This window comes from Salmo salar, chromosome ssa27 (genome assembly GCF_905237065.1).
Source record: "Salmo salar chromosome ssa27, Ssal_v3.1, whole genome shotgun sequence".
Lineage (NCBI taxonomy): Eukaryota > Metazoa > Chordata > Actinopteri > Salmoniformes > Salmonidae > Salmo > Salmo salar.
The window spans coordinates 4,270,361-4,285,681 of NC_059468.1; the positions used below are offsets into that span (position 1 = coordinate 4,270,361).

The following is a 15,321-nucleotide window of genomic DNA, read 5'->3' on the forward strand; positions in this document are numbered from 1 at the left end:
ACTTCAGTGAGTTCAAGAAACTGGGAATTCTGGAAAAAAACAAGCTACAACTGGGAAACAGGTTTTGAACGGTCATCCAACTCAGAATTGTAAATCGGGAACTCGGGCTTCTTTCTAGAGCTACAACCTGAAGATCAATGACGTCATTATGATTCGACTTTGTTTTTTTCTGAGTTCCCAGTTGTCTTGAAAGCACCATATATCCAGAGAATTCCATACTTTGATGACAAAATTTGCCCATGAAGGACCGCCATGCCACCTTCCTGTTCAAGTGAGCACAACAAGGTGAGTCCAAAAATGTATTGTATGCTGCTATATAAATGATGTAATACGCCAGAGAGATATGTATACTGTAGCTAAGAAAGTAATACTAAGTGTATGTTGTGTAGTAAGATGTTAGTAGCCCATGTGCCTCACCCTAATAATTTGGTCTATTTACCCCTCTTAATTTTGCCAACTGTTCTGACTTGGTGGTGCACATGTAGCCTATAACCTGTTTTATAGAATTGTAATCACCTCTTATCCGCTTGTCGTCCCATTATGCCATAGTTTGTACATCTCAAATGTCATTAGAAACCACGTTTGTTGAAGCAAGTCAGCCAAATCAGTTATGTTTTTTTAAAAGGCAGTAAATGAGCCTAAATTAACTGTTTCGCTGCCAGACAAGGCTCCGCTGATAGCCAGGTGTAGCAGTGGTAAGATGTTGGGACTGCTGTTGGGACAGCTTTATGTAGGCCCCGTTTGTCAATGTTATACTCCAATTATTGTATCGTTTAGTGTTGTGCTGTGTAGTAGCTTTGCTTGCATGCATCCCACTTTTTATTTATAATTTATTTTTCTCCACCAAGACTCACATGCTAAAATCGCCACTGGGCCACTATACTATCTATGGTCAGTACATCCAATGGGTATGGATACAGCTTTGAGCAGAGTTCTGTAGCATTGGTAAAAATGTCATCAATACATGTATATGGTATAGTTCCTGTACTGTTTATAAACACCCTGGTAGGTTGATTAATAACCTGAACCAGATTACAGGTACTGCTCAGGGCGAAAAGGGTCCATATCAGGGGATATCTTTACATGACAAGTGTTTTTATATTCTAGAGAATACAGACCATTTCCAATGCATGTTTTCAGTTTTGTGGATATGCACCATATTCTGACAAATTCTGAATCCAGATGTGTCTTTTAGACAAATATAATATTAGGATTCCTCGGAATATCACACATGGACATTTCCTATGGCCGGATAAGGACTCATTCAATATCATAAGATATGTGACATCCTATTTTCTCTCTTGATGTTGACAAATACTGACTGTATACATCAAACATCTGTGTTTTGTGAAGATATGAAGCTACACTACATGACCAAAAGTATGTGGACACCTGCTCGTCGAACATCTCATTCCAAAATCATGGGCATTAATATGAAGTTGGTTCCCCTTTGCTCCTCCACTCTTCTGGGAAGGCTTTCCACTACATGTTGGAACATTGCTGTGGGGACTTGCTTCCATTCAGCCACTAGAACATTAGTGAGGTCGGGCACTGATGTTGGGGGATTAGGCCTGGCTCACTGTCAGCATTCCAATTCATCCCAAAGGTATTCGATGGGGTTGAGGTCAAGGCTCTGTGCAGGCCAGTCATGTTCTTCGACACCGATCTCGACAAACCATTTCTGTATGGACCTTGCTTTGTGCACAGGGGCATTGTCATGCTGAAACAGGAAAGCGCCTTCCCCAAACTCTTGCCACAAAGTTGGAAGCACAGAATTGTCTAGAATGTCATTGTATGCTGTAGCGTTAAGATTTCCCTTCACTGGAACTAAGGGGCCTAGCCCGAACCATGAAACACAGACCCAGACCATTATTCCTCCTCCATCAAACTTTACAGTTGGTACTATGCATTGGGGCGGGTAGTGTTCTTCTTGCATCCGCCAAACTCAGATTTGTCCGTCGGACTGCCATATGGTGAAGCGTGATTCTTCACTGCTCCAGAGTCCAATGGCATCGAGCTATACACCCATCCAGCCGACGGTTGGTATTTCATATAGTGATCTTAGGCCTGTGTGCTGCCGTTGCTTCCAGAGGCAGTTTGGAACTCAGTAGTTAGTGTTGCAATCGAAGACAGACGATTTTTACACGCTACGGGCTTCAGTACTCACCCATTCTGTGAGCGGTCCCGTTCTGTGAGCCTGCGTGGCCTACTACTTTGCGGCTGAGCCGTTGTTGCTTCTAGACATTTCCACTTCACAAAAACAGCACTTACAGTTGACCGGGGCAGCTCTAGCAGGGCAGAAATTTGATGAACTGACTTGTTGGAAAGGTGGCATCCTATGACGGTGCCACTTTGAAAGTCACTGAGCTCTTCAGTAAGGCCATTCTACTGCCAATATTTGTCTATGGAGATTGCATGGCTGTGTGCTCGATTTTATACACCTGTCAGCAACGTCTGTGGCTGAAATAGCCGAATCCACTAATATGAAGGGGTGTCCACATACTTTTGTATATATAGTGTATATTGATTCCAGATAAGCTTATTTTGGCTGCGGTCCATATCCAAATCTTGATATGCTGAAGATAAGGACAATTTCTAATGCATTTCTCTGTTTTCATCACATGCTCAGTCATTTGACAAATATGTGATTCATATTTTTCTTTCATGCACATAATTTGGGGATTTCTTCCAGATATCAGACATGATAGGCCTATTTGGACATCTCATTTTCTCTATTTGATGACAAATACTGACAGTATTGTATATTTTCTCAGCACGAACAATGCATATATGCTATTGACTGAGGTCTATCAGAATCTTGATATGCATTTTCTGATGCTTATTTTAGTTTTAATCACATGCTCACTAATTTGACAAATATTACATCCATATAATTCTTTCAGACATTAGTTATAATTGTTGTATTCCCTGTGGATAAAGGCGCACACAAACCTCAAGCTAAAGGGGCGGCAGCATAGACTAGTGGTTAGAGCGTTAGACTAGTAACCGAGCTGACAATGTACAAATCTGTCGTTCTGTCCCTGAACAAGGCAGTTAACCCACTGTTCCTAGGCCATTATTGTAAATAAGAATGTGTTCTTAACTGACTTGCCTAGTTAAATAAAGATAAAATATAAAAGGCACTGTAACTGGCAGCCTAGCAACAAGAATCATGTATTTTCTGCTGTGGAGTTCCAACTGTCATTTTTTATTTGGGCGCCACAAATGAGTGTGTAAACTGTGTTGTCGAACTGACAACTGGAGAAATAAAGAACTGAGAAGCTGTTCAGAAAACACCTGAAAGAAGTTAACGCTAAAGTGAGTAGCTAATTCAAGAAGTTTTATTTGTCTTAGTAAGTAGAATCAAGAACATTATCTAATTTGGCCAGCAGCCAGTCTTGCTAGCTAGCTAACGTTAGCTAGGATTGATAAGGTGAAAAGCTAACCGATAGCCTACAATAGGTCGCTAACAAATAACGAAATGGCCTTCCCTTCAGGGATTTTTTTTTACCCCCTATCAAGCCTCAATGTGACAGCTAATGTTTTAAAACGTATATGTTTGGATGTTAAATGGCGATAGAGGCATTGATGCGAGTAACCAGTCTTGTTCAGTACATTGCAATACATCTGGGTATCTCAAGCACACTGGTAAAAACACTGGAGTTGCAGTAATTAATATTTACCAACAGATGGCATCACTGTATCATCTTACACCCATAACAGTATAGGAGTATTTTGTATTACTGGTTAATATAAACTAGCTAGCTAACTAACTTAGTTAGCAACTTGGCTTACTAGCTAGTTTGTTCTCGTTAGTTTTCTCATCATGAATGACGTAGGTGGAGTAGCTACTGTACCTTGCTGTATGGTTATGTGAAATGACAACATTTTCTTGCAATATCGACACAATTTTGATTCATGATTTATGCATTGACAGTTTGGAGTGGATCACAGACCAACACTATCACCATGTTGGGTCTGGACTGCGAGGGACTGCCGCTGACAACCCAATCTGCACCCATTGCATCCATCCTCCATAACAAACAGGGCAGACAGGTGTATTGAGAGTGCAACTTTTATTTTCTCTTAAATAAATAAGACATTTTCGCAAAGATTGGCCTAAGTTTGCATCTTTGGAGAACGTGTTGTGATTGGAGGTCTGGATTTGCTATGCTGCAGAGATGTGCTTTGGAAATAGCAACTTGGATTTAATGAGTATGTTTGCCTTTCCATGCCTTGTATAGCCTACTACTGAATATTGTGCAAATGTTTGCTCAGATATGTCACCTTCATGTGAAGAAGCAAGATAATTTTCAGTGGATGAACAGGTAAAATCATTTGGCCACTGGATATTTCATGAGTTGGATTTAGCCTATTTTCGATCAGACATACAAGGATGTGTATTTCATCATGTAAGGATATCTGTTGAAATTATGCATTTTTGATGAATACGGATAGATAAATTATCAGGTAATGACTACAGATATGATACATTTCTGAAAATATGTGTATTTGTTCATGCCTAAATATAAAGGCTTGGATACAGTGGAAAGAAAAAGTATGTGAACCATTTGGAATTACCTGGATTTTTGCATAAATTGGTCTTAAAATTTGTTCTGATCGTCATCTGTCACAACAATAGACAAACACAGTCTGCTTAAACTAATAACACACAAAAAATTATACTTTTTTATGTCTTTATTGAACACACCGTGTAAACATTCACAGTATAGGGTGGGAAAGTATGTGAACCCTTAGATTTAATAACTGGTTGACCCTCCTTTGGCAACAATAAACTCAACCAAAAGTGTTCTGTAGTTTCTGATCAGACCTGCACAATGGTCAGGAGGAATTTTAGACCGTTCATCTTTACAACATTTTTCAGTTCAATATTCTGGTGTGAACCGCTCTCGAGGTCATGCCACAGCATTTTAAAATCGGGTTGAGGTCAGGTGTCTGAGGCAGCAAAGCAGCCCCAAACCATGATGCTCCCTTCACCATACGTTACAGTGGGGATGAGGTTTTGATGATGGTGTTCTGTGCCTTTTTTTCTCCACACATAGTGTTGTGTGTTCCTTCCAAACAACTCAACTTTAGTTTAACCTCATTGAGCATTCTGCACTGTGCTCTTGCAGTCATCGTTGCAGGACGGCCACTCCTAGGGAGAGTAGCAGCAGTGCTTAACTTTCTCAATTTTTAGACAATTTGTCTTACCGTGGACTGATAAACATCAAGGCTTTTAGAGATACTTTTGTAACCCTTTACAGCTTTATGCAAGTCAACAATTCTTATTAATCTGAGGTCTTCTGAGATCTATTTTGTTCGAGGCATGGTTCACATCAGGCAATGCTTCTTGTGAATAGAAAACTCAAATTTTGTGAGTGTTTTTTATAGGACAGGGCAGCTTTAACCAACATTTCTAATCTCATGTCATTGATTGGACTCCAGGTTAGCTGACTCCTGACTCCAATTAGCTTTTGGAAAAGTCATTAGCCTAGGGGTTCACAGAATTTTCCCAACCTACACTGTGAATGTTTAAATGATGTATTCAATATAGACAAGAAAAATACAATAATTTGTGTGTTATTAGTTTAAGCACACTGTGTTTGTCTATTGTTGTGACTAAGATGAAGATCAGATCAAATTGCATGACTAATTTATGCAGATATCCAGGTAATTCCAAAGGGATCACATACTTTCTCTTGCCACTATATGTCAGCATGTTGACACATGTCCTTTCCAGAGTTAGAAATATGTAAGCTGGTGCATGTGCATCAGGTGCGTGTCTTGAACGTATCTCATCCCAGATATCTCCCTAGACTCATACGGTAGCAGGGAGATTTCTGAGGTCCAGATTGGATGCATGTAAAAACTGGCCCATTATGGAGAATATCCTAGCTCAGTATATGAAATTAAGGACATGCACATCTGTAGCATGTCAACTTCTAATAAAACTATCTAATAAAATCTCATATCTGGAAATATATAGATAAAGATATCCCCTGATATTGACCCTTTTCGCCCAGTGCTGGTTACAGCAGCTTCATCTCAAGCAGAGTGCTTGATGAAAACCAATCTACAATATATTAGACCTCTCTGTTAAAACTTCTTAGGGCTAGGCGTCCCGCCAGCGGGACACCTGTTGACAACTTCCGGTGAAATTGGAGGGTGCACAATTCAAATAAATAATTGTAAAAAATATGGATATTAAACATTTAGGTACATATAAGTGTCTTATATCAGTTAAAAGCTTAAAGTCTTGTTCATCTAATTGCATTTTCCGATTTACAATAGGCTTTACAGCGAAAGCATGCCATGCGATTGTTTAAGGACGGAGCCCCACATCAAAATATTTTTCAACCAGCACAGGCTTCATAAAATCACAAATAGCGATTAAATATTCACTTACTTTTTGAAAATCTTCCTCTGATTTACAATCCAAACGGTCCCAGCTACAACATGCATGGTCGTTTTGTTAGATAAAATCCTTCTTTATATCCCAAAATGTCAGTTTAGTTGGCGCCATCGAATCCACTCATTCAACTTGCAGAAAAAGGAATCCAAAAAGCTACCGCTAAACTTTGTTAAAACAAGTCAAAATACGTTTCTATTTAATCTTCAGGTACCCTGAAATGTAATTAAACTATAATATTTAATACGGAAAGACGTATGTTCAATAGGAAAGCAAAATTAGCAGGTGCGTGTCCTCTTCGTCGCACGCGCACAGACTGATTTCCAACTCTGACTCCCAGTTCTAAAACTCAAAATTCTTCCTCCTTTGGGAAGAAACAAGCCTGAAACCTTGAACAAAGACTGTTGACATCTAGTGGAAGCAAGAGGAATTGAAATCTGGGAGCTGGAATTGCATATTCCCCATAGCTTTCCATTGTAAGAGCATGGGATCTCAAAAAAAAGGTTTTCAGGTTGGTTTTTCTTTGGATTTTCTCCTACCATATCAATTGTGTTATAGTCTCATACATTATTTTAGTCTCATTATCATTTCTACAAACTTCAAAGTGTTTTCTACCCAATGGTACTAATTCTATGCATATCCTGGCTTCTGGGCCTGAGTAACAGGTACTTGAGTACTTTGGGCACGTCAGTCAGACAGGAAGTGGAGAAAAATAGACCCTAGCCTGAAGAAGTTCGTCACACACATTATCAAGCATTGCACACAAATTATCCAGATAATGAATGTTAGTACTTGGTGGCCTATAGTCGCACCCCAAAAGAAGATGCAGGTGAACATGTAACCACAACACTTCAACACCCCCATCATAGGCATTCGTGTCTCTTCTGTAGATGTTACAGTAAATCCCTGAATTACTATGATTTCATAAAATGTATTTTGTTTATTATTTAATCTTTATTTAACTAGGCAAGTCAGTTAACAAATCAACAATTCTTATTTACAATGACGGCCTACCCCGGCCAAACCCTAATCCGGATGATGCTGGGCCAATTGTGCGCCGCCCTATGGGACTCCCAATCACAACTGGTTGTGATACAGCCTGGAATCAAACCAGGGTATGTAGTGACGCCTCTAGCACTGAGATGCAGTGCCATAGACCGAAGCGCCACTCAGGCTACATATATTAATATGGGCAATTTTTTATTGGAGATAGACAGAATATGAAGGAAAAAAATGACAAGAATCAAATGTATTTATGAAGCCCTTTTTATATCAGCAGATGTCACAAAGTGCTTATACAGATTTGTTTTAAATTTAACTAGGCAAGTCAGTTAAGAACAAATTCTTATTTACAATGACAGCCTAGGAACTGTGGGTTAACTGCCTTGTTCAGGGGCAGAACAACAGCTTTTTACCTTGTCAGCTTGGGGATTCAATCTCACAACCTTTTGGTTACTGACCCAACTCTCTAACCACTAGGCTACCTGCCGCCCTAGAACCCCAGCCTAACCCACAAACAGCAAGCAATGCCAATGTAGAAGCATGGTGGCTAGGAAAAACTTCCTAGAACTAACCAGGTTTGACTAATAGAATCAGTCAATCAGGCATATGTGATTGTCAGTTGGTGTATGTTTGTGATGTGGGGTTAAAGCTACTGACCTGGAAGCTAGGCTCTCTCACTTCTCCCAGTCTTTTGGGAGGTAGGGTGGACAATTAGCCTGTCGTAGCGGATGTAAGCAATGTCCCAATGCTCTCTGGCAGCTTTCATGGCTGGGATAAGTTATTTCCACCTCTGGTGCACAGCTTCTGAGTTGTCCTCGTTAAGGATGATGTTGGTTCCTCTCAAATTCTTGGCTCTCTACAGGACAGACATTTTGTCCTTAAACCTTGGGAACTTGACCACTATAGGCCTGGGTCTTTCACCTGGGCTGGTTACTGGTTTTCCACCTCAATCTTCCTATGGTCCATCTGGAGCTTTTCAGTGATCAATTTTCATACTTTCCCCTCAGACTCTCCTCAGTTCTCGTGTGAAGACTCTGGTATGCCATCCACAATGATGTTATGACTCCTGGATTGTGCCTCTAGATAGTCTGTTTTCCCAGTTATTGTTAATAATGATTCACAGACAGTGCTGATGTCATCTCGCATGGACTTACAGTTAGGTGTCATATTGTTGCAAGTCTCTTTCAGGACATCCACCTCTCCTTGGGAGAACTGCAAATTGTTCTTAATGTCCTGGACCTCTCTGGTCAGATCGTCCATTATTTTATTAGTTGAGTCCATCAGTATTTTGACAAAGCTCTTGAAGTTATATTCCTGTTGTTGTAAGAACTGCTTGTTTAAAAGATCCATCACCTGTGATAGAGAAACACTGTCCTCTCCGTTACTCCCACCGGCTTTGGTTTTGGATGTCATGGTAGCAACGTAGGCTAACGCTGGTACTCCATGCCGTTCCAGACAGGGCAGGTTGCAGGGCAGATGGAAACAGCAAGACACAGAAGGGATTTGACAGCCACAAGCCTGCAGGCTGTGTGATGCTGAGGAGTATTTCTGTCTGTAATAAAACCCTTTTGTGGGGAAAAACTAATTCTGATTGGATGGGCCTGGCTCCCCAGTGGGTGGGCCTGGCTGCCAAGTGGGTAGGCCTATGCCCTCCCAGGCCCACCCGATGGCTGCACCCCTGCCCAGCCATGTGAAATCCATAGGTTAGGGCCTAATGAATTTATTTCAATTGACTGATTTCCTTATATGAACTGTAACTCAGTAAAATCTTTGAAATTTTTGTATGTTGCATTTATATTTTGGTTCAGTATAGTAACTAATTATTATATATATATATTAAAATAGATATTTTTTAACACCAAATACAAACATACATATACGAACAACAACTTACAGACGTACACAAACAACGACAATATCCTCTGCCCAGACCTGCATGCTCACAACCTCATCCCTAGTGCCTGCATTATTGTTTGCCACATGGCCTTAAATTGTATCAATTTGTTTTTCTTGGTCGCCCATGCTATTTCAATATTTAAATAATAAATCATTAGATTTTTCCATTGTGTTAAGGACGGCAGATTGAACAAAATTTTTCAATAGAACACTTTTTCAGAGACTTTCAAAACAACAAACCGTGCTCTCCCTCGTTATGTGTTGCCTCTCAGTGAATAGAAGGAGAAACATGGAAGACCTGTATCCAGTTGTTATTAAAATTGGAACCGTGATCCTGTTCCCCTGGATAAGTAGTGAGAAGCTAGAACGACATATTGAAGTCAGCACGTTCCTTATGTGGAGGACAACCTCCCTGCAAAAAAACAGCCCAGTCTGACCATGAGATGGCAAGCTCCTGCTGCTGCTGCTGAGGCCTGATAAGTGTCCCTCACTCGCCTCACCCCTGCCTCTCATCTCCCCCGCCCGGTGCAGTGCCAGGGCCCTAAAACAAAACCCTGTCAAATTAGCCAACCAGGTGACTGAAGAAAAATGGCAGCATTCAGCAGAAATGCAGATTTCTGGGCTATTAGGCTAATGAAAGATTAATGCTATAATTAAATAAAAATGTCTGAGAGCAAATTTAGAGAGCTCTTTCTTCCATGGTTGACTCTTTTGTAAAATAATTGCTAAAAATGTTCCTTATGGGACACTATAATTCACATGATTTTACGTATAGCTATTATCGATATGATACATCTTGTTCATCTTATTGTCTAAAGTGGACAGCTGCCTGCAGATCCATGTCATCATCTAATGACATACACATCTATGCATCAGCTGGGTGTGATACATTCAGTCACAATGGCTCAGGAGGAGTTGAATGCATTCAATTGTACAACTGACTAGGTATCCCCCTTTCTTTTCACTTTCCCTTGTATGTATGCAGAATAATTAGATACTTAAAGCTACAGCCTGGGATCTGGGAATGTGTTTAATGATCATTTCAATTCTTGATATACAGTATACTCTGTCACTACCGTTTTGTTATTTTTCAAATACTAGAATTTAGCTTTAAAACCAGTTTGATCTGGGTTGTATGGGAACAGACCCCTTCTTCCTTCTTCTAGAAGCAGTCATTGATGGTATACCAGCCTGTTGCTGAACATGAGGTAGAAATCAGCTCACAGAGATACATTGGAACTTATGTCCTGACCTGATCCACTCACTGTGATCCTAATCTAGCGGTTGAAAGTTCACGTTAGATTGAACAGTCGGCCAAAGTCTAGAAAAAACAAATCAATGAGGGTTATCTTATAATGTGAGTCAACTTGTTGTTATATTGATTTTCATTTAACGACAAGGTTCCTAAAACCATGGCAGAGGCAGCTTCTGAAATGGCACCCTCTTCCATAGAAATACATGAAATGTGTTATTTTTAATTACATGCACTATTCCTTATACACATTCACTATTCCATTGTCAAAAGAAGTGCAATATATAGGGAATAGAGTGCCATTTCAGATGTACTCAGTCTCTACAGTACGCACAGTTGGATATAGATCACTTCACTTCAAGGATGCCCAGTATTGCTGTTTAGCTCATAGGAGAGGGTCAACTTGTTACAGATTAGGAACACTTACATTTAGACAGAGAGTAATGTGTCAAGCAGTGGTATTATGTCTCTGTCTCTGAAAGCACATTAAACCACTTTATGAGAAATTACATACCATATCTGAACTAGGCAGGAAGTGAAATATAGTCCAAGATATTGACACAATCATTTATCCCTGCATTGTGATCTGTAGCCCTGGGTCACTCTTTTGAAACGCACACCAATTCTTTAGATTCTTTCCCTTCCCTGCCAGTCTTCAGGAGGCAGCGGCGATCGTACAGATAGTGAGGTACAATGTGTCTAAAGATCACTTCTAATGCAGCTCTCCTCCCTTCTTCTTCTCCATCCGAACTCTCTTCAGGATTCTAAAGCACCCTGAAGGACAAGAAAATTCAAAAGAGCCCCGTAACCCCATTGTCACTGAGGACAAATTCGAGTGACGGCCTAGGCCCGGGCTGTACCCCATAAGACACTCCCCACCACACACACCACACATGCCATCCTTCAATCTCACTGTCAGGTCAATTGTGAAAAAGACTATGAAAACTCACTTTCCATAAGAGCGACAGGCCTGATTGATGAATGAGTGTGAGTGATCACAGGTTTTTAGACAGCAAAATGCTAACGTACCACCAACGTCTTTCCTGTCCTACAGAGCACCATGTCCCCAAAGCGGCCTGTCCCAATGGTTCTGACTGGTGGTCCCAGGTGGCTTCAGGACATCACCTGGCTGGCAGCAGAAGATGGCAAGAACAACTGTGTAGTGTACAGCATAGGTACGTACCCTATTTGTCCTTTCACTAACACTGTACTATTGGGAACAGGTCTCCCTCGTAAAGGTGTCTATCGACCTGAGGGGACTTATAGGTTTAGTAAAAGCTAGAATAGAAAATCTTGTCTTTAACACAAACTGTAGTAATCAACTTACCTGGAGACTGTGAGAGCAGGGATGTGTCTTTGGAGGGTTTTTACATACAGTTGAAGTGGGAAGTTTACATACACCTTAGCCAAATTCATTAAACTCACTTTTTCATTTGAGTCTATTTGCTCTCAGTTGACTATTTTTTTAATTCAAGAGCAGCAACTTTTCAAGACACCGACTACTGTTTATTGTAAGAAGTTGTGCATTTATTCAACATATTACTTCCTTTACAGTTTTCAATGATTCTATATATTTAATGTTGTTGCTTAATATACCGCTTACAGTTGCAATTCGTTGTCATAAAGAGTGTTGCCCTTGATTTTCAACTGTAAGCTGTGTATATTAAGCAACAACATTGAATCTATATAATAATTCCATATTAACAACAAACATAAACATGACATTTCCATGAACTAAACACCCCTAAAATGTGTAGGCATAATTTAAAAAATTTACTTCAGTTATCATTGTTTGACGAAATCTAATCTCTAAATGCTTTTTAAAATATGAAGACTTCAGGCAACGAGAAGCTTTTCAGGTCACTATCAGTTATCTTAGGACACAGAGCAATACTGAGAGTGAAGAATAACAGAACATCTCCACCAATGTCATATTCTATTATCAGTCCGTTGAAAGAGAATTGCATCCTGAGGGAGACTCCACAGACACAGCAGCGACAGCAGCAGCCAGTCAGTGTACTGTGATTGTGTTTAATTAAAACACAACAGAGATGAACTGAATCATGGTTCTCAGAGGGAAGTTAGTAATGAATTGTACACAGCGGTAATTGATTGGGTTTTGCCACAGGTTCTGTCATTATAGTCAGGCTGGATAGAGACTGGATGGGGTGGCAGAGGATCAGACAGAAAATGGAGGCCTATAATCTATAGCTGGGCAGTGGGTAGTTCTGTCACTGAGATAATGCCACTGTACAGTAGATTGCCTTTGGATGGGTGATTTTAGAAGATGTTTTAAATATTGATAGTTTACTCATCTGATCTATTGTAGCTACTGTAACATGCTAATATTGTATTAATATTTAGTGGACAGACGCACGTGACATAGGATGGTATGTCAACAGACTGTGGTATGCAACAATTAATGAGGAATTTGTCACTGATCATTTGGACAAATCACAATTTAGCAGGTGTTCGCATATTTTCGTATCTTGGAATTGGAGGGGATATTTGGCTCATGGTTTGGCTCAGATGCATTTACTCAAGATTTTAGTTCTGGGTTTCCGAGATTAATACTGTATATGTCAACTGTTCTTGGTGTTTGTTTCAAAACACATTTATAAAGCAGGGTGCCTCACATAATTTCATCTCTGCTGGTGACTTCAATGTGACTTTCTATAGAGGTTTTCAAAGGCCTTTTACGTTGAGGATCATTGCTTTAAAATATTTTTTTTACCAGATTTGATTGTGAGAATTCACTCAAACAGAAATGGAGAAACAGAATCTCTTGCTCCATTGACTCCCGGTGCCAAAATGGCAGCACATATTATTTATGTGTTTTATATATGCTCTCTATACTGTCAGAAGGCTTTTGGCTTATCTTGAGTGACTGTCAGGGGCTGCATGGGATGTCAGAGGAAAGGAAGGAAATATATGAGATTATTAAGCTCTGCTGGATGTTGTCGGAAGGTCTGACGACACGTCATAAAACCTGGTTTGATCAATGCTGGACGAGGTGACAAGACTTATCGTACCCTAGTCCCTGATGCTCGTAGACGGTTGTTAGGACTAGGCAGGGGGTTTAGACTGTTCATTAGATGGTAGCTAGGCCCTAGTCGCTGCACTTAGATGTATCATCTCTCCCCCGTCTCGCTCCTCCTCCCTTCATCCCCCTTCTCCCTGACGGATATGTGACAGCCTTATGGAAGTTGCTTGCTCTGAGGAAACATAATGGAAGTGCGGGATCGGGACGCAGGAGGGTGAAACTGAGGCCAATGTCAGAAAAATGTCTGCCGTTGCAACAGGAAGATAGAAATTGGTAGTGGCTTATCAGTAGAGTTCCTGTTTTGGGCGATGGAAGGCTGTTGTAGCTTCTAGCTGTGTTACGTATGGAGGCTGTGCTTTACAGTGGTGCAGAGATGCAGTAATATGCTGCAGCTATGTTTTTTTTCTTCAGATGTTGTAAAACTGGGACTAAGTAGTAGTTACAGTAGTGGGTCTATATTACGTACAGATATAGGTAATACATTATGGTGCAGCTGTGTTTTGCAGTCAAATGTCTTATTGGATCTTGGATGTTGTAGAAGTTTGATATCAATGTTTTGCTTTCACACTCCCACGCTTTGATGAGGAAGTGAGAAGTAACAGCACCAGAGATCCTGGCACAGGGAGTAAAACGTAACAGCCCTAGAGATCCTGGCAGAGGGAGTGAAAAGTAACAGGCCCAACAGGAATAATTCTGGCACAGAGATCAGAGATGGGCAACCATCCTGGATAGAGGGAGGGAAGAAGGGAGGGAGAGAAGGAGGAAAGTATCTGACAGGACAGCAGGAGTGATCCCTTAAGCTTTTCAGGAACAGAGGATGTCTCTCTTTGTATTTCCCTCTTTCCTTTTTTTAACCACACAAAGATTATGATGTGCTTTGTCTTTTATTATACATCATGCATATCCCTCTTAAGTGTTCCAGAGCATTCCTACTAGCCTCAAAATAGCTCATTTTTAAACGCAATTAAAATATCTGTATGCATGAATATGCTACAGTACCACCTCTACAGTTTAAATTATGAAAAACAAAAACATTAGGATTATATTTCCAGGACATAATGATGTGTTAAATGTGCCTCAATTTGATCATAGTGTTACTGGTTACACTAACCTACTAACTAGGGCTACGTCCTTGCTGTAATCAAGCAAGAGCCAGGGCTTACACAGTAACTAGATGCCAGAGATCAAATTATGTATCCTCTACCCACAACCAACTTTACAACCTTCTGCACCAACCGTGGCCACAGAAAAGTATAGTGTAGTATACCGACACCCTGAGAGTAAACCTGGCCAGTCTCTGTTTGACTGTAAATGATCAGAGCAGAGATACACAACATGACCAAAAGTGGAGTTGGTCCCCCCTTTGCTGCTATAACAGCCTCCATTCTTCTGGGAAGGCTTTCCACTAGATGTTGGAACATTGCTGCAGGGACTTGCTTCCATTCAGCCACAAGAGCATTAGTGAGGTTGGGCACTGATGTTGTGTGATTAGGCCTGGCTCCCAGTCAGCATTCCAATTCATCCCAAAGGTGTTCGATGGGGTTGCAGCTGTTCGTCGGGAGCTCCATTTCATGAAGCTCCCGACGAACAGTTCTTGTGCTGCCTTTGCAGCATTTTGGAACTCGGTAGTGAGAGTTGCAACCGAGGACAGACGATTTTTACGCGCTACGCGCTTCAGCACTCGGCTGTCCCGTTCTTTGAGCTTGTGTGGCCTAC

At 40.7% G+C, this 15,321-nt stretch overlaps 1 protein-coding gene across 1 annotated transcript in view; it reads left to right on the forward strand.

The window, feature by feature from the left end:
- Window positions 1–15,321, forward strand: part of LOC106588221 (zinc finger protein ZFPM2) — a 104,023-nt gene that overhangs the window by 64,995 nt on the left and 23,707 nt on the right. The window contains exon 4 of the mRNA XM_014176998.2: window positions 11,617–11,737. Within this exon, the coding sequence (XP_014032473.2) occupies window positions 11,617–11,737 (121 nt within the window). The remainder of the gene's footprint in view (window positions 1–11,616; window positions 11,738–15,321) is intronic.